The 23961-nt window shown below is 44.0% G+C and overlaps 1 protein-coding gene across 4 annotated transcripts in view; it reads right to left on the bottom strand.

Annotated features, from left to right (window-relative positions):
• Positions 1-22868, bottom strand: part of LOC147892369 (uncharacterized) — an 80327-nt gene extending 57459 nt beyond the window's left edge. For 2 of the 4 annotated variants that reach the window (XR_015542303.1, XM_087386697.1), the window contains exons 1-2: positions 22495-22864; positions 1885-2109 (exon numbers count right to left, since the gene is read on the bottom strand). Coding sequence is in view for 3 of the 4 variants with exons in the window: in XM_087386697.1 (XP_087242823.1) it covers positions 1885-2109; positions 22495-22749 (480 nt within the window). In the remaining variant the exon portion in view is untranslated. Of the gene's footprint in view, positions 1-1884; positions 2110-22494 lie in introns of all 4 variants that reach the window. The other 2 variants (XM_087386700.1, XM_087386698.1) reach the window with 2 other exon arrangements.
• Positions 22869-23961: the final 1093 nt, after the last annotated feature.

Below are 23961 nucleotides of genomic sequence, written 5' to 3'. Positions count from 1 at the left end.
GTTCATATCTTGAACATTGGAGAAAGAAAAAAGGCGGAGCAGCAAGGCATTGAATATGCTGGTTAGAGGTCTAACAATAGCTTGACACATGCCGAAGCCTTATTTGCCAAGATGGGGGTCAATCTTACTTGTGAAGCATCTTGGAGAGTGGGTAAGGCAGATGCACCGACGAGGCCCATGGTAGTGAAACTATGAAGAGATCCACCCTCATGAGCATGAGGGCAGCATTGAAAGGCACAAAGATTTTCTTAGATAATGATCTCACACTCCTGCAGCAAGAGCATAGGAGGGAGGGGATGGTGCAGATAATGGCAGCAAGACAGGAAAGGAAATGGGCAGCCTTCAAAGAAGGCAAGGTGATCATCCAAGAGAGAGCAGATAGGGATGATTAGCACTTTTTCTGTATACTTTCTTCCATTATTAGCACACACAGATAGCTGATTTGTATGGTTGGTTTTTTCTGAAGCATTATTAATAGAATGCTCTTTTCTTTTTGGGGGAAAAAGTCACCTTTGTTGCTGTAGAAATAATTTTAAGCGCTCTTCAAACTAGGGAATGCCCAATCCTCACAAGAGTTCGTCTTCGCGCAAATGATTGCAGAGCATCACCTTTGCTTCTATTACTACTTCTATCACAAATAGCCCATCTTGAACAATTTCAACATGTTGCATACCTTGCTATTGCTTTGACGTTAAGTATTTGGCTTTGCAACCATGCAATTTCTCTAATGTTTGCATTTGTAAGTGGAGGTATTCAAGCTCCATCTGATTGTTTGTCATTTAGCTGCACCTCTATCTATGTCTTCACACAATTCATTTCTACTAATGCGTTGCAGCTTGACACATCTCTATCCTGTACTTTTTGCATGTGATCATTGTTTCTAATTCTATTGATATCCATCTCAGCTCGTCTATTGACTATGTATTCTTTTAATGCTTTTGCACATCGTGTGCATTTTGCAAGAGCTCGTGGCAAATAAACCCTCACATGTTTGAAAGTTGCATCAATGAAAATAAATTTCATGTCGTATATGTGAATCATTGATGTTGCGCTTCTCCCAATTCTAATTTGAAAGTTGTGTCGACGCTTCTATTGATTAATTGGTACTTGCCAGCTTCAGCCTCTTTCACCTGCAAATGATCTTATGAGATGCTTCCCCTAGCTTATTGCAGTTGTGTCATTTAATGTCACCACGAAATTTTGATTTTTGCATTTGTGTGAAAGGCGGAGAAATATGGGATTCAAATCCACACAAATCTCTCCTAAAGATCTCATCCAACCAAACACCAAGACAATGACAATCAGTCCCATATCCAAAGGCAAACAAATCTCCTGCAAATGAGTAATCATCTCAGAATCGAATGCATGCATCCTGGCAACACAATCTGCTCATTATGTGCTAGTCACCTCAATTCTCAACTCAGTCAATTTCAATGGTTGCAAGTTTCCACGTCTTTGTGGCGAGGAGACTATCCGAGGAGCAAGAGCCCAACTCCTAATACATGCCATTTTGATCACCACTTTTAGAAAAATTAACAAATGGATATTGGAAGCAGTTTGGATCAATGTGGATTGAAAAATGGCCTTGTGTAAACCAATACTACGAGGTTACACCGACAAAATTTATATCAACATTCTTTTCAACAAAGGAACCCAAAAAAAGAAAAGTAACAAGGAGCAAAGTGGAGCTTTGAGAAGGGCGGCGCTGAGGCAGCGCAGGGGAAAGCCCGGAGGGAGGGGGGGGGGGGGTATTGTGGAGGGGAGGGAAGGGAAAAGATTAGAAATAATTAAGCAATGGAGATGTTCAGCATCAGACCGGTTTGGTATAACACTCCCATCATAAAACACCAAATGAACCAAACAGAGGCTAAGATGCAAACCGACCTTGCTCTCTAGTAATTGAAGCCGATGAACAAGCCTTTCATAGAATGAAGCATTATTATCCGTGAAGCTGAAGGCAGGACTGAAACTTTTCACTTTCAAATTCTCAAGCTCGGATTTTTGTTCATCCTTTGCTTCCCATGATTCGACTTTCACAAAGTCAACTTTTCCCTTTGCTGCAACATTTTTGTCTATATTTAAGTGTCCAGCCCGTTTCTTTGAGTGATCCTGCAACCCAGAGTTAAATAGAAATATTTTCACATAAATAAAACAGGAAAACCCAATTATGATTCCAAAAATATTCCAAACAATTCAATGCTTTGAAGTACACTTTTATCCTATTTCAGCAATGTAACATTGACTCGTCTGAACGGAAAACAAAGCATTTCAAGCCACAAGCATGCCTTTTCTCAACAACTAGTCTGGTCAAAACCTTATGTCATCTTGCAGTTCATTGTAGGAGTAGTCATGAGTGGCTTTATTTGCAGCTATTTCTGAAAGCACTCCAAAAGATGCTCAAAATTCTTGCAAAGCTGATGTAAATGTTGGAGCAGGCACGACCAAAAGTCAACTATAGCACGAAACAAGAACGTCTATTGCAGGTACAAAGTGAAGTAAAAGTGAGTGTCCTAGCCCTAGTCTAGGACTCGTGTAAGACTAAAAGTCCTAACAGTCAAACGATGACTAATTGAACAACCGTCCTCCATGAATTGAATGCTAGCTAGAACTAACTATCTTGGGCATACGAGGGCATAACAAGGTCTAGTCCTAACAAACCCACCCTACTCTAGAACATCTCAAAGATACCTGGAATTTATGCCATAGTTGCACATGTTCAGCCAAAAGGATATAGCAACCTATGAAAGTACAGAGCTGACAATACATCCAACAGATGGAAACCTTGCTGAAAGCTTCAAACTTAGGTCGTGGTAGCGATTTGGTGAAGATATCTTCCAGCTTGTCTTCCATCGGAACATAAGGCAACTGAATAACACCTGTTGAGAATCGTTCTCTTGCGTAATATAATGAACCTCTATGTGCTTAGTGCATGCATGAAACGCTAGATTGCGTGCAATGGCTAAAGCACTCTGACTGTCAATGTAGATAGTGGTGGGAGATGTCTTGCCAACATTGTGATCTACAAGAACTAGCTGTAAAGGCTGCCTGTACTCAGCTTCACAGCTAGAGATAACAACTATAAGCTGCTTTTTGCTGAACCAAGAAATACATGAAGCTCCAAGCATTAAAAAATCGCCACACTGTGTACTTTAGTGTCATTACATGTAAATGCCTGTAAATGCATGCAGAGTAAGTGAAGAGTTGTGACCTTAAAGAAGGCCTAAACCTTGGGTGCCATGCAACTATCAAAAGATACATTTCATTGCCTACCAATGATGTGTACTGGGAATATGCATGAATCTGCTCAACTAGGAAACAGCATACTGAAGATCATGCTGTATGACACAAATATATCAAGCAATCAAGAGCCTACTGATAGAGAGTGGCTCACTGGCATCATCCAAGGAGAAATGGAAACCAGATTTTAAAGGTGTGAAACTGGTTTACAATCCTCAAATTGAAATCTATGTAGGAGTTGTCCATTGTATTTGGAGTGGCTCATCATAATACGCCCCTCAACATGAGCAAACTAAATGCCAAGATAGTAGTGAAGCTGGCCAAAGGTCCAATCAAGCACATATCATCAGCATATAGTATTAAAATTAGCAAGTCAACATCATGCTTGCACACGTAAAGTCTGCTCTAGAGAATTGTTCTCAGAACTGAGACCAAGGAGATGAACATGTATCTTGGCATACCAAGGCCCGCTTCAACCATAAAGTGCTTTATGTAAGTAGCATACCATATTCTCTGAACCTTTGACCTCAAATCAAGAGGCTCAGTTGGCATACACCTCCTTAAGTAAGTCTCCGTGAAGAAAAGCGTTCTTAATGTCCACTTCATGCACTTGCCAATAATGATGGCAATGACAAATTTGATGGTTGCAGGTGCAAATGTTTCCCAAAATCAATGCCCGACTATTGATCACAACAAGACAGGCTTTGTAGGGATCGACACTACCATCAGCTTTCCTCTTGAGTTTGTATACCCACTTTGTGCCCATAGCACGTTTGCTTGCAAATCCCACAACTCCCAAGTGCCATTGTGTCAAATTGAGTCTAACTCGAACTACATGGCATCCATTCAAGCCTTGCTATCAAAGGAGAGCGATACATGCAGGTGACGAGAGGCTCCTCTTGTGCGGGCAGCCAAAGGCTTAGCTTGTTTGCTATCCTTTAATATATCTATCACGGGGACGTGAATTTTTAAGCTTTAGGAATGTACGGTGACTATCCTAGCCTCCAACTGATTAAAACAACTCAAAGAACACTTCAGTGCAATTAATTCCATGGGCCAAGGCAAGGGACTGAAGGTTAGAGAGGGGTAAATATCCCTTTAGCTAAAAATAGCTCTAGGAGCCACGTTTGGCAAGCTAGCTTGTGGGGCAAGGTAAAAAGTCAAAATTTGCTTTGAGGCTTGGTCTAGAACATAGAAGAACAGGAAGAGGCAAGTCACAGGCTGGCAAAGTGCTCCAAGGATATTCTATCACATCTGTTTGCTGACTTTTGACTACCATGGCAGTCTGTGGGCTGTTGGTAGGCTGCCAGACGCTCAAAAATGAAATTCGTTTTGTGCTAGGAGCCTCCAGATCAGTTCATTTTTCTTGCATGCCTACTCTTCATGCCTTCCCAAAGGCCCAAATCTGATTCGCACTTCTTCAGGAGCTTTCCAAGCTAGGTGCCTATCAAATTCGCACTTTTCCAGGCAGTTTGGATCTTCCAGGCAACTCGATTTGCTTTCAAACTTGGCGATTCTATTCCAGCAGGTTTTCCAAGGTTGCTTTTGCTGATTTTCACCTGCCAGGGTGCTGGAGATCTTGCCAAGGAATTTCAGTTTTCCAAGTTCGATGATCTCCCAAGGTTTCTTGCAAGGAAATTTTGTTTTTCCGTGTTTGCTGATTTCCCGAGCTTTCCGATCAATTGATTGCTTTCCGGGTGCTTCCCTACTGCCTCAGAACCTTCAGATCCTTTTGCTTTGCACAGCTGGCCTTTCTATTTGCCGGGAACATTCAGGTGTGGTTATTTTGCTGTCCTCTGTCTTGCCAGGACTCCCCTAGTGGGTATCAGAGCTACCAGGTTAGAACCCTCAACCAGATTCGGAAGAAGGGCCACCATGGAATATTGCATTGGACTGGGATGACTCTTTTGTGATTGCATAGCAAAACGGAAGTGCCTGAGATAGGATTATTCAGTTGGTTGTGTAACCGGCCTTTGATCAACAAAGGGCAGTGTAACTGACTCAGAAATACAGCCAACTTGAAACATTGCCATTGTCCACAAACAAAACTCAGAGCATATAACTTCACTAGATAGCATCATTGAACCATTTAAGATAAGGAAGGCTAGAATGCGCCTACTCAAAAACATGAAGAGTGACACTTATTGGCCCCAACACTTGGCGCCCCTTGTGGTATTTATTTAATTACTGGTTAGCTCAAATACAAAGGGACTCCCTTCAAGAGCTCACCCGCAGGTGCAAGCCAATACAATGCCAACCCATGGCTGTGCTAGTGACCAACTCCCAGTGCTATTCCATTGGTTCCTTTCAGTAGTCATGAATAACACAAGTAGAACAACCTGACAGCATGCCAAGCAATGCATTCACACATATCCAAGCCCTTACTGAGCCCAAGGCTAGCCATTGCACCCCCAGGAAGAGAGTATCACAACCAGTGCCCCAATCCTCTCCCGAGCCAACGGCAGGGCATCCAACCTTGCAGAAACTCAGAAATAATGGCAGTAGCATAGAGTAGGCACGGCATCCAGCCAACAGAAAGAGCCTGTTTCAGCCCAGATCAGCTCCAGAAGTAGGTTGAATAGCAGACAACAAACTCTAGTAGGAGGGAGCTGCCTATGAGTGACTTCCAGCACCAAAAAAGATCAGAAAAGAGAGGGTTCAGCAAGCTGAAATAGATCCGCCATGTTTTCGACCACCAGAATGGTGATTCCAGCCCCGCAACTCCGTTTTTGGTGCGCCTTGCACCAGGCAAGAGCAGGAAGAGAGGCGTCCAAGAATATGGCTTCAGAATCAACAAAGGAAAACTTTTGTCGCGAAGAAAGTCGATGAAAGCTCCAAAAGTGGCCCAGAATGGAGGCATCCAAGTCCAGGAAGCATGCCAGCAACAGAGAGCACCAAGGGGAGAAGAATTGTCACGAAGAAAGCTCGAAAATCAACTTCACCCAGCAGAGGGAGGCTGCAAAAATCCGCCATCTTCAGAATGAGGCTGCTCTGGTAGGGGAGAAGACTCAAAACAGCAAGGAAGGGAAAGGAAGGGCTCCAGGGCCTTCCAGGGGTGACACCTAGGTGCCACAAGGCAAGCAAAGAGGTCACACACAAACACATGTACAAAATAAGGCGTGGGATTTTAATGCCCCTAGGGGGTCAAATGGCACACCATGACCCTAATGCTTGGGAACCAATGGCCCTAGTTTGTAGGATCTCTAGGGGGTCAGTTTTTAAAGAATGACCCCATTGAACCAAACCAATGACCTTAGAAATTCAAAACACTCTAATAGCACTAAGAGTTGCACTTATTGCACATGAAATCATAGGTACCTTTTGGGCATTCACTAAGGCCCCTAGTCTGGTACCCTAGGCTAAATTCAGTGACAGTTAGTTTAGACACTTCACCATCACCACCACGTCCCCGTGACAAGTTGTCTGTGGGCTGCTGCACTGTGGTATTTGCAAGCCTTCTTAATAAAAGATAAAGAAATACCGAAAGAGGCGCTGAGTTTAGGGCCAATCGGTGCAAGACGGGGGCAATCTAGCTCTCAGGTGTTGTGTTCTATGTTGATTTGGTTTGCTATGGGAAGTTCGAAGTGGCTGTAAATTAAGTATTTGCTGGTTGTTATCTCTTCACTGCCTTTGGAGATCCCGAAGGCCGGTCACAATGGTTCCATTGCCATAATATCACCAACATTCTCAAGGGGGTGAGATCTGCGGTTGTTGTGGATGATGCTGGGATCAGGGATACCACCAACTTTCTCAAGGGAGCTGAAATCTGTGGTTGTTCTGGATGATGCTGGGGTCAAGAATATCACCATCTCTCTCAAGAGGTGAGGCATGTGGTTGCTAAGAGATTCAGCCAAGATGTTGCGCAGTGAAAGCACAGGATGTGCCAAAGTATATGCCTCATGAAGAACATAAAAGACAGAGGAACAGTGTCACGAGGACGTGAATTTCTAAGCTTTAGGAATTTACGGTGATTGCCCTAGCCTCCAACTGATTAAAATAGTTCAAAAGGACACTTCAGTGCAATTAATTCCATAGGCCAAGGCAAGGAACTGAAGGTTAGAGAGGGGTTAAAAATCCCTTCCGCTAAAAATAGCTCCAGAAGCCACATTTAGCTAGCTGGCATGAAAAGCAAGTAGAAACACGAAATTTGCTTTCAGGGCTGTTTTCTGGACGACTAAAGAACAGGGAGAGGCAAGTCGCAGGTTGGGAAAGTGCTCCAGGGCTATTCTATCACATCACCTTGCTGATTTTTGACTACTAGAGCAGTATGTGGGCTATTGGTGGGCTGCCAAGAGCCTGCAAATCAATTCGTTTTTGCTGCATGCCTACTGTTCATGCCTTCCAAGAGGCCCCAATCTGATTCAAACTTCTTGCATCAAAATCGTACTTTTCCAGGCAGTTTGGAGCTCCCAGGCAACTCGATTTGCTTCTAGACTTAGTGATTCTCTTCCAGCAGGTTTTCCAAGGTTGCTTTTGCTGATTTTCACCTGCCAGGGTGCCAAACATCTTATCAAGGAATTTCATTTTTCCATGCTTGCTGTTTTTTCCAAGTTTCCCGAGTTTTCTGATTGGTTGATTGCTTTCCGGGAGCTTTCCTACTGCCTCAATGTTAGCACTTAGCCTTGGTATGAGCGTTGCAAGTTAGGTCAACTCTATGAGTTGACTTCTTTAGTCAACCATATGGTTGACTTAGGGCGATATAGGCTTCCTCTTATCCTTTTGAGCAGTACTTTGTTCTTGCTTCAGTCTGTTGTTTGCTCCCTTTGCACTTCATTCTCATTCCACTGCTTCTCGCACCCAACAATGGTATCAGAGCAAGCTCTTGCTCTGGGCTTCTCCCCATCCTGCTCACCCCGTGCACACACTTGCTACTCTAGCCCAAGAACTCCATCTGCACATCCGTCAATCTGTAAGTCCTTGCGCAGCTCCATACAATTGTACGATCGATCAGCAATATTTGCGTGGAGTTTTCTGTACAAGCGTACGGCTCACCTTGCATGGAGTTTGTCGTACAAGCATACGCACCGTGCGTGGAGTTTGGCGTACATGTCGTACACGTCAACCGTACCTACTGTACAACACATTTCATATGTACGCCTACCATACGTACAATACAACCGTATTGTACGTACAATACAACGTACAATACAATTGTACATACAATACAATCGTACCTGTGTCAGTCTTCCGTACTGTAGGTCGTACGTACACCCCATCGTACTGCAGGTCGTCCGTACAATACAATCATACCTGTGTCAGTCTTCCGTACTGTAGGTCGTCCGTACACCCCCATCGTACTGCAGGTCGTCCGTACACCCCACCGTATTGCAAGGCGTCCGTGCAATCTATCATACGATTGTACATCTACCAGCTAAATCTGTAGTACAATTGTTGTTCTCTTACAATTACACAAAGTTTTGCCGTTTGAGGTTTTCCATTTTGTCTTGGATACCATGGTACCCATCAAAGTTGGCACAATTTGGGGCATTTTGAGTACATTGACAAATATAGCTAAAAGATTGCCAATTTAAAGCAATTTTTAAGGCTTTTGCTGCAATTTGTCTTTTAGAAATTGGGGCTTTTCACATTGGGCTTCAATTTTCCAAAGAACAAGACCTTTGGCAGATTTGCATGTACTTTTCCCCTCATTGTGCGTGCGAAACTCAAACATTTCCTATTTTTAGCAGTCCAATTTGAGGAATTTTGGCATTTGGCAGACATTGAATTGGCATTTGTAGGACAATTCAGTCACATTGCAAGAAATTTCATCACATTTGCAAAATTTCAGCAAAATTTGGGGCTTTTCAACACTTGCCCTCTCCAAATTTGGGGCTTTTGTCAGATCTGATATTTGTAGTGGTATTTGCTTGACACAGCCAAATTTGGGTTCATCACATTTGCCCTTGGATTTGGGGCATTCAACCACCATCTGGGACATTTACAGCTCAATTGATCATTGAATACATTTGCAGACATGTGCCCCTTGTTTTGGGCTGATATTTTTGCAAGAAAGCTATCTTTGGCAAGGGGGTCCTTTGACCGGACAGAGATTGTTTTGCAGGTCATGTTTTTTGGAACAGCACGTGCATTTAGCTCATTGTTTGAGCAGTCAATTTTTGGTTGGTCAATGCCTAACATTTGCTGTCATTTTTGGACAGCCAGCACATTTTGCAATGAAAGCAATTGGAGAATGTCAGAATGGAAGAGGGGGACAGCATGGATGCATACATCACAAAAATCAAGGATTTTCAAGAGCAGCTCATCAATGTGGATGAAATTATTCCACATGCTCATGTAGTATCCATGACACTTAATGGACTTCCTGAGTCCTACCAAGGGTTTGCTACTACATTGAGGTTGGTTGCTAGGGGCAATCCCAATGCTTATACTTTCGACGAGCTTGTTTCCCTTCTTCTGCAGGAGGAGCAGAGTCGCACAAATCAACCTGCCTCTCAAATTGCAAATCAGGCTTTTGTCACTGAACACACCAATAAGGGAAAGAATAAGTACAATTACGGCAAACCCAAGCCTTCTGGAGGCTCATCTACTTCTGCCCCGTCTGATGCAAAGAAGAAAAACAGGAAATCTTTAATTATTGCAGGAAGCCACGACATGACATCTCTAAATGTCACAAGCGCGTCGCTTCTGAAAAGAAAAAGCAGCAAAAGGGACTTGCTGTCACTACTACTGTTGCTGCCCCAGGTCATGGTCATGAGGCAGCAAACATTGCTCACCATGAGTGGGCTTTCACAGTGACATGCCAGTACCATCCAGAAAAGCATGCTACAGCCTTGTGTGTCTTAGATTCTAAGTCAGATCGGTGCTTGGACAGTGGTGCTTCCAAGCACATCACTTCTTGCAGATCACTCTTTCAGACATTGCCAATGTTGCATCATACCCCGTGAAAGGGATTGGCCAAGTCGAGGTCACTTCAGTTTCAGGTGATACGGTCACGCTCATAGACTTTTGTTGTCCCAGGTATCAAGAAGAACCTCATCTCCATTGCAGCCATATCCTTGAATCGCTTTCAGGTTCTCTGTGATGGTTATCGATGTGCCGTGTATGACAACGGGTACGATGAAAGCATATTACTTACTAGGTCACTTTCTTCTAGGCTATATCATCTTGATGTTTATGACAAACAGCCTACTATAGAGGCAAATTTAGTAGCTGAATCTGTAATTTCAGATTTCCACTTATGGCATGCAAGGTTGGGTCACCTCAACTACAGAAGCTTTGTTTAAAAAAATGCATTCAGTGGTTGCTCTCCCATGCATGCACTAGCTAAACATGTTTGTGAGACATGCTTGTTGGGTAAAATGCACCATTTCTCATTTCCAAAAGATGGGACAGTTGGTGCATCCAGGAAGCTTCACCTTGTGCATAGTGATGTGTGTTGACAGATGCAGGCAGCATCTCTTGGGGGCTACCTTTACTTTTCTACCTTTGTGGATGACTACACCAGATTTGCTTGGATATATGGCATCAAGGCCAAATCTGATGCATTCCCATGCTTCAAACATTGGCTTGCCATGGCTGAAAATGAATCAGGGCACAAGCTCCTACTCTAGGCAATGAAAGGGGGGGAGAGTACATGTCCCATGAATTCTCTGATTTTTTGGCAGCTCGGGGTATTATTCATCAATGTTCAGTGCCTTATACTCCACGGCAGAACAGGCTGGCAGAGAGGAAAAATCGGTCAGAGATGGAAATGGGCACGTGCACGCTCAAAGGGAAGTATTTGCCAAATAAGTTTTGGTTGGATGTTGTCATGTGCTCCAACTATGTGCTCAATCGGGCATCCACAAAGGCATTGAGGACTATCACACCAAAATTTCTCATATGTGGGTGTTCGGGTCATTGGCTTATGCTCATGTGCCATCTCAGCTGAGGCACAAGCTTGAAGACAAAGTTGTAAAATGCATATTCGTTGGTTATAACGCAGAGAGCAAGGGATACCGGTTGTATCAGCCCAGCACAGGCAAGGTCATTGTCAGTAGGAATGTTGTATTCACTGAAAATGTGCCTTTACCTTGGCTGGAATGCAAAAAACAACCTACTGTTGATTCCTCAGATGTCTTTGATACATTGTTCAGATCCAAAGCAGCCAGTGCAGAGTGTTGTGCCATACACTTCTTCCAGTGCACATCCTCCACCAATAGCTCTTGCTCAACCTGATATAATTGATGAACATGCTATTGAGCAGACAATTGCACAGGAGAGTGCTGTCATTAAACAGCAAAAATCAGTCCCGAGATGACTTTTGGACACACTCAAGGACAGCAAACAAGCTGAGCCTTTGCCAGCCCGCACTAGAGGTGCGCATAAACAGATGCATGGCAACTATTTGGCTGTAGCTTTGGTTGCTACTGCTTGCAACGAGGAACCTTTATGTCACAAGGATGCCTTTGACAACAAGGAATGGATGGATGCCATGAAGGCTAAGCTTAAATCCATTCATGCAAACAACACTTGGGAGTTGTCTGACTTGCCAGCAGGCAAGCGTACCATAGGCACAAAGTGGGTCTACAAGGTGAAAAGGAAAGCTGATGGCAGTCTCGACCGCCTCAAAGCCCGCTTGGTTCCAAAGGGATATGCACAGCAGCACGGCATTGACTTTGAGGAGACCTTTGCTCCCACCTCCATTACTACTATCAGGTGTGTTATTGCTATGGCATCTCATCAACATTGGGAGGTTCATCAGCTGGACATCAAGACTGCCTTCCTTCATGGTGATCTTCAGAAAGAGGTCTATGTCACTCAGCCACCTGGTTTTTTTTTTTCTGTGAAAGAGACTTCTATTAAGTATTCAAAAAAACCCCACGTGAGCAAGCTCGATGCGGAAATACATCATGCTGGACATGAGAAAAAACATTCTAGAAGAGTAAGCAAAAACTCAAAAGGAGCTACATAGAAACCAAAGTTGAGGCTGAAAATACCACCTCAACCCTGATCTAGTCTCTGAGAAAAAAGGGGAGCCCCTCTATTCCGTAAGGAATAAAAACCTGGTTTTGGACAATTAGGTTCTGAAAATATGGTTTGCCGGCTCAGAAAAGCCCTCTATGGCTTGAAGCAGGCAACCTAGGCATGGTATGCGAAGATACATGCATTTTTTATAGCCCGTGGCTTTTAGAACAGCCCAACTGAGGCCACTCTTTAAGTCCGAAAGAGTGCATCAGAATTTTTAATTCTGATTTTATATGTGGAGGACATGCTTATCACTGGGCCAGATATGAGACAAATTGCAGATTTCAATTGCCATGACAGATATGGGCCGGTTGCACTATTATTTGCACAGTTTGCATATGTTAAGGGGGGTATAATGATGAGTCAGTCCAAGTATATTGGACAGCTCCTTGATCGCTTCCAGTTTGAGGATCGCAAGCCAGTTTCTACTCCATTGGAACCTAGCTTTCGTTTCTCCTCCGAAGATGGAAGTCTGCCAATTTGATGCATTCCTTTATCAGCAGGCTGTTGGTTGCTTTATATACCTTTGTCATACCTGGCCTGATCTTCAGTATGCCATTTCCCAGTTCGAGGATCGCAAGCCAGTTTCTACTCCATTGGAGCCTAGCTTTCGTTTCTCCTCCGAAGATGGAAGTCTGCCATTTTGATGCATCCCTTTATCAGCAGGCTGTTGGTTGCTTTATATACCTTTGTCATACCTGGCCTGATCATCAGTATGCCATTTCCCAGTTGAGTAGATACATGCACAAGCCTAGTACGCAACATTGGCAAGCAGTGAAGCGGGTCTTTCGATACTTGAAGGCCATGCAGCATTTGGGTTTACTCTATGGTTCAGAGGCCCCACTTATTTTACACGCATTTACGGACAGCGACTAGGCAGGATGTTACGACACCGGGGTGTCACACAACGGCAACTGTTTTATGTCAAAGCTACAATAGAGTGCGTTTGGCTTCGCAAGTTACTTGCAGATCTTGACATCATTCAGCCCAACTCTACTACGATCTACACCGACATCCAGAGTGCTTTGGCGGTTGCTAGAAACCCAGTGTTTCATGTGCACACAAAGCATGTTGAGGTCCACTACCACTATGTTCGAGAGCGACTATCTGGTGGAGACATCCAATTGTCCTATGTCCTATGTTCCCCCAGTGGACAACTTGGCAGATCTTTTCACGAAAGCTTTACCACGGCCCAAGTTTGAGGCATTTCGACATGCTTTACACTTGGCTCCTTTTGTTACGTGAGGGATCACTCTATATATATCATAGGTTGCTATATCCCTATGGGACGAATATGTGCAACCATGATGTAGTTTCCAGGTATTCCTGAGATATTTCCAAGATACTTCAACCACACAATGTAGGGGGGTTTGTTAGCACTTAGCCTTGGTATGAGCCTTGTAGGTCAGGTCAACTCTATGAGTTGACTTCTTTGATCAACCATATGGTTGACTTGGGGGCCATATAGGCCACCCTTTGTATTTTCCTATCCTTTTGAGCAGTATTTCGTTCTTGCTTCAATCTGTTGTTTGCTCCCTTAGCACTTCATTCTTAGTCCATTGCTTCTCGCACCCAACACTCAGAACCTTCAGATCCTTTTGCTTTGCCCAAAGACAGATTGGGCTCATTTCTCTCCTGCTAGGACTCCCTCGGAGGGTATCAGAGCTGCCAGGTTATGCCAGGTTAGAACTATCAGCCAGAATCGGAAGAAAGACTGCCATGGAATGTTGCGCTCGACAGGGATGCCTTTTTTGTGATTGCATAGCAGGACGGAAGTGCTCGTAAACGGATTATTCAGTCGGCTGTTTTGGGCTGACGCACGACAATGCTTTTCTTGTATTTGGATGCCTTCAGAATAAAAGATAAAGAAATAGTTCTAAATGGCTGTAGATTAAGTATTTGCTGGTTGTTATCTATTCACTGCCCTTTGGAGATCCCGAAGGCCGGTTACAAATGAGACAAGATCTTGATTCAAGAACAGTTATTGGCACACAGTGGTAGAGTTTCCTCATCACTATTTGGATGTGATGTGGATGGAGGAGGGTGAACTAGCAGATTCACCTTAGTTGATGCAACTCTACTTTTCAGTTTGAGCCGACTTCGGTTGTGGCTCATACAGGCTCAACAGAGCATGTGTCTGGAGCAGTGCTTGATGCTCAAGAGGGGGGTAGCACCACCGCTCCCTTGGTTCAGACCGCTCCTGATATCTAGAGGTCGCTTGGTGACAATGTCGGTCTCATTCGAGGTACCGCTTGCTGACGGTATATCTACCGCCGCAGGACTTCTAGATCAGTGTACTAGTCACTGTTAGACTATCTGTACATGGTATACGAGTTGGTTACATGCAGCTCTACCAAATCATATATTGCATGTATATCTTGTTTATCTTGTAATCTTGAATATACAGGTACAAGTAAGAAAATGGTAGAGTCTGTCAAATCTGGTGAGATATGGATATGGTTTGCTATCCCGGCTCTGCAAATCATATACATATGCAACACCAGCCTTGTTCTACATGTGGCACATTCTTGTAATGGCAGTATATGCAGCTCTTACATGATAGTTCATTGGAGGGAGTATCTCTAAATCCAAGACAGGATAGCATACTGCGGTCACTACTATCGTCGAGAAGCAGGATGGCCTACCTGCCAGAACAAAACAAGAAGTGGTAAACTGCGGTCACTACCGCATAATTCTGATGGCACTTGATGCCAAAGTTGTTTCTTGAATCTTCACTTTTGGTGAATCTCTGTGTTTTGGATTGTGAGCTTTTGTATGTTTTGTTCCTTATTTACCACGGATTATGGACGGTTTCTTTCCTGCCATGACTCTTTTCGAGCTGCCAGGATAGATTTGGACAGTCCCATATAGCCATAAGATGGAGTGGGTAAATCATCTTGAGAAGTGCTTGTTTGCATGCATTGAGTGCTTGCATATGCTCTTGATGTACCTCATGCTATGGGTCCTATGGATGTCCGCTTCCACTTGGTTTGAAACTTTTGTTGCAAGTTTTGATGGAGCAAAGTAAAAAGTTCGGTGTGTTTCAAGAGGGGGGTCTATCACAAGGACGTGAATTTCTAACCTTAAGGAATTTACAGTGACTGCCCTGGCCTCCAACTAATTAAAACAATTCAAAGGACACTTCAGTGCAATTAATTCCATGGGCCAAGGCAAGGGACTGAAGGTTAGAGAGGGGTAAAAATTCCTTTAGCTAAAATTAGCTCCAGGAGGCACGTTTGGCAAGTTGGCTTGTGGGGCAAGGCAAAAAGCCAAAATTTGATTTGAAGCTTGTTTCTGGACCACAAAAGAACAGGGAGAGGCAAGTCACAGGCTCAGACAGTGCTCCAGGGCTATTCTATCAAATCAGTTTGCTGATTTTTGACTACCAAGGCAGTCTATGGCCTGTTGGTGGGCTGCCAGAAGCTCAAAACGTTTGTGCCATGAGCATCAAGATCGGTTTGTTTTTGTTGTATGCCTACTGTTCTTGCCTTCCTAGAGGCCCAAATCTGATTCCCACTTCTTCTAGGAGCTTTCCATGCCAGGTGCCTATCAAAGCACTTTTCCAGGCAACTCAATTTGCTTCCAGACTTGGCGATTCTCTTCCAGCAGGTTTTCTAGGGTTGCTATGGCTGATTTTCACCTGCCAGAGTGCCAGAGATCTTGCCACGGATTTTCGTTTTTCCATGTTTGCCGATTTCCCACAGTTTCCCGAGCTTTTCGATCGGTTGATTGCTTTCCGGGTGCTTTCCTACGGCCTCAGAACCTTCAAATCCTTTTGCTTTGCGCAGCTGGCCTTTCTGTTTGCCAGGAACAACCAGGTGCAGTTGTTTTGCTGGCCTCTGACTTGCTAGGACTCCCTTGACGGGTATTCAAAGCTACCAGGCCAGGACTCCCCTAGTGGGTATCAAAGCTGCTAGGTTAGAACCCTCAACTAGATTCCGAAGAAGGGCCATTGTGGAATGTTGTATTGGACTAGGATGCCGCATAGCAGGACGGAAGTGGCTTTGATCGAATTATTCAGTTGGCTATCTGTGGGCTGATGCACTGCGGTGCTATTTTTGTATTTGCAAGCCTTGTGAATCAAAGATAAAGAAATACCGAAAGGGGCGCTAAGTTTAGGGCCGATCTGGTGTCTGGTGCAAGATGGGGGCGATCTAGCTCTTGGGTGTTGTGTTCTAAGTTGATTTGGTTTGTTGTGGGAATTTCTAAGTAGCTGTAAATAAAAAATTTGCTGGTTGTTATCTGTTCACTGCCCTAGCCCTCTCTTCGGTCATTGCTTGTTCTGTGGTAGCCTGATCAATGTGGAAAATTTCAGGCTGAAAATCATAATTATTTTGTGACTGTAAATTACCTACAATTGGATGAGTTTGAGCCTCTATAGACTTATCTAAATCTGAAGCATACTTGAACAAAGGAAACAATGTATCAAAACATCAGAAGCACCAATGATTGGCTATTTTTGACGGTCCAAAATGGCATAACAAAATGTCCAGCAAAGATCACATCTCTATTGACAATAATCTTCATGGTACTTGGCTGGTATAAACGGTAGCCTTTACTTTCTAAACTTTAACCAATGAAGATACATTTAATTGCCTTGTCCTCAAGCTTGCACCAATTTTGAGATAGAATATGTGCATAAGCAAGGCATCCAAAAACCCTCATGTGTGAAACAGCTGGCTTATGACCTCTCCAAGCCTCATTAGGGAATAATAGTTGTGAATGCCCTGGTTGGTGACCTATTCAAGACATAATTTGCACACACAATGGCATCCAGCCGAGATTTGTTGGGCAAAGACTAACCTTTCATCATGCATCGTGCCATCTCCATCAAAGTTCTTATTTTGCATTTTGCAACACCATTTTGTTGCAGCATGTATGGCATGGTACATTGATGAATTATACCACATGATGTTAAGAAATCAACAAGTTCTTCGGACATGTATTCAGCCCACTTGTTAGTGCGAAGTGTGAGCTGCTTGTGACTAATGGAGTAGGTGGCAGTATATTTGTCAATCAAGACAATGCCATAGGAGGCACCAACTATGGAAATTGTCTCCAAGGGCCCACATAAATCATTGTGAACTATTTGAAGAAGTTAGGTGGCTCGTGTCCCATGAAGACTGTTTTGCAAAGCTTGCCGAAAGTGGAACTACATGAAGATTGATGACTTTGGAGAGTCCCTTAAAATTGATTTGTCCCAGGATTTCGTGCCACAGTTGATTGTTTGAGGGAGGACTAGAGGCCAAAGATGCATGATCTGATGTGATACCATGTCTGAGAGGATAGAGGTCTTGTACTTGAGGGAATCACAAATTGATCTCTTTGTCTTCAAGCTTGTCCTAACCTCACAATGATCTCCATAAATTTTGATACTTGTGTCCCTCAGAGTTGCCGCAGCCACCAATAGGAAACTTTTGTTGCTGAGGTTGGGCACTAGGTACATATCATAGACAAGGATTTTATCCTCATTAACAATTTACATGAGTACTTTCCTTGCTCTAAAGGCTCGAAGCTCACTGCTTCTACAAGGTAAACGGGAATCAGTCTAAGGAAAGGAGTAAACTCGATAAACCAATGACATGAATGTCACATGCTATAAAGTGTCAAGGAACCAGGTATCATATGTGGAGAGAGACATATCAGACAAGGATGTTGTGGTGTAGAAGAGTTGGGGTCAAGCGCCCATTCACAGGACCTTTTGGGCATTTTCCCTTGTGGAAACTATAGTATTCAACCTCATGAGCTTCTACAGGGGAGGCACCATGCACCTAGTTAGGTGTGGCTAGGGGAAGGGGACCGCCTGCGGGTGGCGGGCTGGGTAGCTAGGTACACGGTGCCTCCCTTGTTCAAGCTCGTGATGTTGTTACAATGTGGGAATCTGTCTAAAACTTCATGTGATTGTTAATGCCCTTGCATGATCATTTGATAATGCCTACTAATTATTGAAACGTCTTCATCGATTGCCTTGATTTCTTCAAACATGTCCATAATAATTCATATTGAGGGGAATTGTTAAGGTTTGGAGATGAGGAAAGAACAGCAAGAAGTTTGACAATCGAAAAAGGTTGTTTTAATGTATTGAGGAAATTGAGAGAAATTTCAAGTCTTTTTTGGTGAAGCAATTATTCTTCACAATGGTGAACAATGCAATGACATTAGAAGATGATTCCGTGGAAGGCTGAATCCATTTCCTCATGGCAGCTTCTTAAAGAATTTTGCCAATAAGCGTTCGCAAGGCTATGGTCATTACACCACTCTATGTGGACCGAACATTAACATCATGACTGAAAAACCTCCCAAACGTGATCGGCGATTAACCTGGAGGTTCTAGGACTGACTCTATCCCACAAGACCACAAACAGTCGGTACATAAACATGTGACACACCTAATGTATGCTAATGCATACACCACCTAGCCATAGATCCCTTAGGATCACCCTCGGGCTAGAGGCCAAGCAACCAATGATAGGAGATGCAGATTAGGCTAGGGAGATTGTCAAGGTTGCACGCATAAACTTGAGAGAGTAATTGAGAGAGACAGAGAGCGGGGGGGGAGGGGGGGGAGCAACACAAGTTGAGGCAAGATAACTTCGTTAATTATAGCATGGACGTGCAATGCCAGCAACTGTTGTGTGTGTGGATGAAATGGAACAATCAAAGTGTGGCAAGGAGACCAAACTTATTGGGGGAAGCCATCGCAGAACTAACCGGCCAGCCGACTAGTCCCTAGGCAACTAACCTGACCTAACTAACTGATTGATCTGACCCAGATCTGGTCAAGTTAACCGACGTATTCTAGGTCCCAAGTTGGGGCCTCTAGCTGGCCATTAACTGGCCTGGATACTAGCCCATATTATGGCCTATACCAGGCCCTAGACCAGCCTGCTAACTCACTGAGAAAGGACTCATTCACTATACCTCTCTTTGGGCAGGCACACCCACATAGCAGCCCTCACTCATTCTGATGAAGATGCAACCATGGACCCTTTAGCACCGAAAAAACTGGAATCAGTTTGGAGATATGGCACTCTGATAGGCGCCTGAAAATATGAACTGCAGGCTGTCCTCATGAACTGCTGAGGAGGTGCCAATCAGCAAACAAAACTCAGCTGGAAACTTTCCTATCTGAGGCAGAAACTGCGACTGTGGGAGAATGAGCTATGCTGCTCAAACAAGACTGGAAACACCTCTTACTGCTGCTGTCCAGAGTACACCGTTGCTGTGTGGATAATCCGGCCTGCTTGCAGTGTGTAGACAGCTGATCAGATCAGGCTGGAGGGGTTGAACTGTGCGACAAGAGGCTGGAACTGCTGGTGCCAAATGCCAAAAATGAATGGGGAACAGGGAAGTGAAAAGCCTCGTATATAGGCTGGAAACAAGCCAACCTGCTGGTCGGTTGACCAACCTGCTTGAGTCATTTGACCCGACTCGGTCAGCCCTAAGGACTGACCCTAGCCAACCCAGTTGGCCTGCAAATGGGCTGCTGGAATGGCCCGAAAACCCTGCGAATATGCTGCGTCTGGATGCTGCGAGATGGTGAGTGTGCAGCCAGACGTCACTGCCACCTATGCCTGGCACTGGTGCACGTGACAAGCGCCAAGAGCACCTGAGAATCATGGACATCCCAATCCTGCAATTCCTCAAAGAAAGCTTCCTCCTGATCATTGGTCCATCGCAAGGACGTTCAGGCTTCTTCTCATGGCCCTTGTGAATGAACCAAATCTGCATGCTCTGCCTCCAATAAGTATAGTTTGATCTGTAAAGTCTGTCCTCTTTGCTCTTCACACATGGGGGTGCACTTCAAGCATTCACACAATTGTGCTGAAATTCGTATGAACAGGAAAGAAGAAGAGGGAGTCTGGATGGAGATGTAGGAAGAGAGAAGAGGTTGCCACGATGCCTTCTTCACAAAATCCCAAATCACTTGCTGTCCATCCTGCACCAGCCTTCTCCAGACAGTTGCCAGCGTCCTGAACTGGCCATGCCCTCAAATCGCCCTTTTCAACTGCTTCACTTGCACCCAAACTGCCCACACCTTCAGTGGGGTCTCCGACCTGTTTATGCCTTCCAAACACTTTCCAGGTCCAAGCTTCCAAACGGCCTGCTGCTCTGATACCATGTCAACGTTCCACATGTCACAAAAGCATAAACTTGAGAGAAAGAAAGAAAAAAAGACGTGTTAAACGTCTTTGAAAGGCCTCGCGGGCCTATGAGGCAAAGTACAATATCGAAGTGAACCATGCTCATACAAGCCACAAGGCCTGAGGCAAAGGGGTCACTGAGACCCTTTTGTTGTGTACTATACTAGACTAAAGTCAGAAATACAAAAACATAAATTCCAAGTCCAAAACTAGGGACTAATAGCTAAACTCAGTCTCGGAGTAGGAGTCAAAAGACCTATCCAGGTGCCATAGGCTGTGAGCTGCAAAAATGTATTGTATCTGTGTCTGTCTGGTCGTCTCAAGCTGTGGTGGGTGGCATGGTCTCCGAGCTCTCTGTATCCGGTGGACCATATCAATAGTAACGCCTCTGGTCGGGCGTTCTCCAAATAGAGCTGAAATGGGCTGGACCTCCATCGTGTGTGCTTGGGTCCATCGTCACTGCATCGTGGGTGGCCCCGTGTCTCTCGCTGTAGCCCTCCTCCTCCTCGCCTCATCTCACTGGTCCATACTGCCCTCATGTCATCGATGTGCTCCTCCTCTATCCTGACATGCCAAGAGCAGACTCGAATATGTAGAAGTCTAAGACGTGTAGCTAAGCTCAATCCACCGGTGTCTCTTGCTGAGCAGCCCTGTCTCGCTCTGTGATTTGACGCATAAGGGTCTCCCTATGACGAGAGTAATTGAGAGAGAGAGAGAGAGAGAGAGAGAGAGAGAGACGCACACACACACACACACACATAGGTTGAGGCAATATAACTTTGTTAATAGCATGGAAGTGCAGTGCTAGCAATTGTTGTGTGGAAGTACCAACCAACTAGAACTGCAGGTATACTCCATGAACTGCTAGGGTGATGACCAATCCACTGGGACTAGGCAAGCAAAGCTGAATGCCTAGAAACTCCAGGATGCTCATAAGTTGTAAACTAAGGTACTGCTGTTTGCATGACGGCTGTAAGAGAAAGCTGGAATACTTCAGCCTCCTCTACTGAAGTTATACTTGCCGAGGGCAAAAACCCTGCTATCCTCCGATAATCTGGAATTGTGACTATATCCCCCAAGGAACTCAGGAATGCTTGGAACTGCAGGCCCATGATGTCTTAAGTGTCTTTACACTTAGACTTGCCCTAGCTGTCCCAATGTTAGAATAGTAATCCTAAGTGACCTCAACTCCGTAAAACAGTGACTTGTTGGAGGGGAGGTATATGTAGACCAGCACTAACGATGTCAACAAGAGTGGCCTGCAATAAGTAAAAATCACTCAGGTACGTCTTCAGAAAACAACAATAGGAATTATCACATCTCGTGAGGCGGATCAGATGAGTAACGTTTCCATGCTGATGACCTGAAAATTTATCAATTTGGTAAGTTCGCTTGATGTCGCTTCTTTAAGACGTTTTTGGATGTAGAGGTGTGAGTTACAGTGTCACTTAAGGAGGAGCGACACCAGAACGTCGCCTATTTCAGTACGGAATTCTTGAAAGTAGGGGACAAAGATGTAGAGGTCCAAAAGGAGATCCGACTGGAATGAAGGGAGGGCCACGAGCTGCCTAAAGACGAGGATGAGGATGAAAGACAAGGAATTGTAATATAATGTGAGAAGATAGTGCATGCAAGAAAGTGAAGCTTGGAGCTCTTGCGGTGTGCACCTGATTTCAACTGGACCCAGCAGTGGCTAGACCTCAGAGCATACTCGCCTACGGGAGCACTCCAACGTGATATGTGTTTTTTCTGTTGCAGCAGCATGTTGTTGAATCTTTCGCATAAACTTCTATAACGTGAAGTAATTTGCGATTCAGATAGCAGCAATGCACAACAGAACTGTCAAGGCAAACAAGTCCTTATACTACTCTCAAGAGAGCGGGATAGCTCTGGAGCGATGTTACAATGATGGGTTTGTGCGCTTGAGTTAAATATGCTCATTGAAGGTGTCTCCTATAGAAAAATGCTCGGCATGCCAAGCTTGGAATACCGTGTCAACAACATCCACCTGAATGCCCTTTTGACCTCAGTTAGATAGAAATAATGTCCTTGCAAAATCCTCCATAAAAACCCATGCACAATCACCATATGCTGCCACTCCGTAATTAAGACGACGGACCCAATTGAGAACGCATCTAGCACGAACCTTCTCTACAGATTTCAGCACGCTTTGAAGCTCTTTGGAGCCTTCTCTCAGTACACTGGCCTTTTGCTCAGCTGCCTTGCCCGAACCTTGTTTTGCTGGTTTGTTAGATCGCGGAGTCTTGGCGGGAGCTCCAAAGCCTTTCTTTGCGTCTTGGGAAACAGGAATTACAATTTGTGAACGTGCTGCGGAGGAGAAGACTGGCAGATTAACGGAAACTGTGCGGACTGAATGGGGAGTGACGAGGGTGAGAGTCATATTGGAGAGACGAAATGACGATATCCAAACACAACCGGTGTTCAAGTGACAAGTATTATATTAGGCAGGGTTCAAACCATGCACCGGGATTTGGAGAAAAAGGGGAGGACAGGCTCCACTCCAATAGCTGGGACCGGCAGGACGTGGAGGAAAAGACGTGGTAAATAAATGCACCCATGTGCAATAATTTTGCGTTGTGCATCGTATTTAACAAACAAAAGACCATAACAAAATATTTCTAAAAACCCATGCAAGCATGTGTTTAAATCAATGTATCATCACATACATGCTCGTTTAAAATGGAAACACTTTCTTGAATACAGAATAAAGGAATACGCACAAGCATCATGTTTTGTGTTGTTGAGTGAACCATCAAGAGAATTTATATTCATTAGCACAAATCCAACCAAAAGGTGAGCACCTATAAAAACTAAATTCAACTTGTGAAAAATGGGTCCTAAATCACATGATATTAAGTGTGAATCCATCATAACAAATGTCTCAATAGGCTTGACTGAATTTGCAGTCATGCACAAAATTGAGCACAATGAAATCAAGTCACGAAAGAAGTTGTCGAGTATAAACATCCATAATGGTCACAAAAAACTTTTACTGAGTGCGTGCTCTTTTGTAGAGCAAGACCTAAACAATTGCAATTACACAAACATGGCAAGAAGCTTATCCATAGAATCTAAATTTTTAACACCAATTGCAAAAAACATCTATAACCAAAAAACTTTTACTGAGTGCGTGCTCTTTTGTAGAGCAAGACCTAAACAATTGCAATTACACAAACATGGCAAGAAGATTATCTACAGAATCTAAGTTTTAACACCAATTGCAATAACATCAAATTTGATTTCCTAACCACTTGCAAGATGACCATAGATTGAATAGATTGGAATTAATGCAATCTTATAACAATGGCATCAATAACATCACGATGCACATAGATGTGGACTATCAATATGTTGATATGCCTATGAGAAAATGACATATATTTAACAACATGAACATTCTCCCTAATACCTCAACTCTAAATGCTTGGAAGCTTGACCTTCCGCCAATAACACTTGTTCTTTGACAGTATTATGTGTAATAAGTGATGAGAAAATACATCAATTTTTTTTCACTATAAATGCAAGCATAAGAAAAGTTTCTTCATGTCATTTTTCAAGATTTGTGGGTGTTTAAGAAAAAGCAAGCCGCTTT

The sequence above is a fragment of the Dipteris shenzhenensis genome, chromosome 16 (assembly GCF_047967505.1).
Source record: "Dipteris shenzhenensis isolate YYH24624 ecotype China chromosome 16, Dip_SZ_1.0, whole genome shotgun sequence".
Lineage (NCBI taxonomy): Eukaryota > Viridiplantae > Streptophyta > Polypodiopsida > Gleicheniales > Dipteridaceae > Dipteris > Dipteris shenzhenensis.
Note: the sequence above shows the minus strand (reverse complement) of the source record. Positions and strands in the feature narration are given on the sequence as shown.